At 39.3% G+C, this 1,756-nt stretch overlaps 1 protein-coding gene across 1 annotated transcript; it reads left to right on the top strand.

Moving 5' to 3' along the window:
• Nucleotides 1–376: 376 nt before the first annotated feature.
• On the top strand, nucleotides 377–1,521 carry LOC142605636 (E3 ubiquitin-protein ligase RHA2A-like). The gene has a single exon (XM_075777068.1). The coding sequence runs from the start codon at nucleotides 628–630 to the stop codon at nucleotides 1,210–1,212; it is 585 nt and encodes a 194-aa protein (XP_075633183.1). The 5' UTR covers nucleotides 377–627; the 3' UTR covers nucleotides 1,213–1,521.
• The last annotated feature ends 235 nt before the right edge of the window (nucleotides 1,522–1,756 follow it).

Here is a 1,756-nt window from a genome sequence, read left to right as displayed (position 1 = left end):
GTTACACAAATCATAACTTACCAATATAGTTGATTCTAACAAATTTGACCTAACCCAAATGATTAAAAGGAAAAAAGTTTGTATAATTTAAGTATGAGTTTGTGTAGCTGTGTTTTTTTAGTGGATCCATGGTTCCACAAATATAAAAAAATACAAATTTAACTTTAAAATTGGGTTCTATAATACTATTTACAATTTAAAAATTTTGTTACAGTGTTTTTGTCTTTCAATTTTTAATTTTTAACAATAATCAGTATCTAAACGGATTCTAAAATGACAAGGAAAGTGGTGGCTTGTTACAAAACTTATCACAATTCATCACAAACAACAACAAAAGTCTGCCTTGTTGCCTACCCCATCTCTCTTTCCATATCCTCTAACTTTAACTCCTCTCTCTTTAATTTTACCACTTTCCCTCTCTCTCTCTCTCTCTCTCTCTCTCTAGAATTCGTTTTTATATCCCATCCCAACACAACACAACACAACACAACACTTCCATCTTCCCTTCATATCCTCACCCCCCACACTCTCTCTTTTTCTCTCAAAATTCTTCAAAACCAATAGAACCAAAGCCGAAACAAAAAAAGCGTACAAAATATAGTAATAAAAAAAAAGAGAAGAAGAGATATGGGTTTACAAAGCCAGCTAAACGACGTGTCATCGGACTCGATCCCACTACTCTTTGTGGCTCTCATCGCCAACTCTATCAGCTACCTCCGTTCCTTCCTATTGGGCCTCCTCCAATCCATGGGCCTAACCCGATTCAACCACCACCACCACCACAACGTCGACGATGCCTTCTTGGGCTCAGTCGGGTCGGGTCTCGCCGGCCTTATTGTCCTAGCCGATCAACTCAACCTCAACCGTGCCCTTTCCTACCAGTACTGCTCCGTACAACAACAAGATGAACATGAAGAAGATGAAGATGAAGAAGAAGATGATGATGAGGCGGCAACTGGGTCGGGGTCGGAAATGGGTCGTCGGGTGGCCCGACCCGAGTGCGTGGTGTGCCTTAGCAGTTTCAGAGATGGGGACCAAGTTCGAAAGCTGGATTGTTGCCACGTGTTCCATAAGGATTGCTTCGATGGTTGGCTCGACCACCTTAACTTTAATTGTCCTCTGTGTCGGTCCCCGCTAGTTTCTGATCAGCGCGTCCCACTCGCTTCCCGGCGCGTCGGTGGGGATCTCCTCGCTTGGTTCTCTTTGCGGTGAAGTGAACCCAGCCCCTCAACCCTCATCAATATTATTGATGATGAAATGAGACGGTGCTTTAGTTTCTTTTTTCCTTTTTTTTCTTTTTTTGGGGTTAAAAATTTTACATTTTTAACTTTTTATCATTTTGGGCGGTTGGTGACAGTTTTGACCGGTGGGAATTTTATTTTATTTCTGGGTTCTTGTTTTTTTTTTTTTTTTTCACTTTTTTGAAGAGCTCTTAGGTGGGGTTCTTTTTTAACTGCTGTAAATTTTTCCACGTTTTTAGTGATTATAATAATGGAGGTGGTGGTGGTGGTGGTTGTTAAATTGTTATTGTCTTTCTTGGCTTTGTGTTCATACTTTTTCTACAATTGGAATAATATGGTTCCTGTTTTCTTTAGTGATAAGAAAGAAGGCAATTATTTAATGGTATTTTGATGTTGGGTACACTACGTATGGAATCAAATTAGGTTTTGAATCTCTTTAAGGGGCATGACCCAAAAACAGAAAAAACAAAGACTTTTGGTGTAATCAAATTAGATTTTGAATCTCTTTAGTCATT

This window comes from Castanea sativa, chromosome 8 (assembly GCF_040712315.1).
Source record: "Castanea sativa cultivar Marrone di Chiusa Pesio chromosome 8, ASM4071231v1".
NCBI classification, from domain to species: Eukaryota; Viridiplantae; Streptophyta; class Magnoliopsida; order Fagales; family Fagaceae; genus Castanea; species Castanea sativa.
Note: the sequence above shows the minus strand (reverse complement) of the source record. Positions and strands in the feature narration are given on the sequence as shown.

What these genes read in the sequence shown, in the direction of transcription:
- LOC142605636 (XM_075777068.1), top strand. Translation starts at nt 628, where the DNA reads ATGGGTTTACAAAGCCAGCTAAACGACGTGTCATCGGACTCGATCCCA.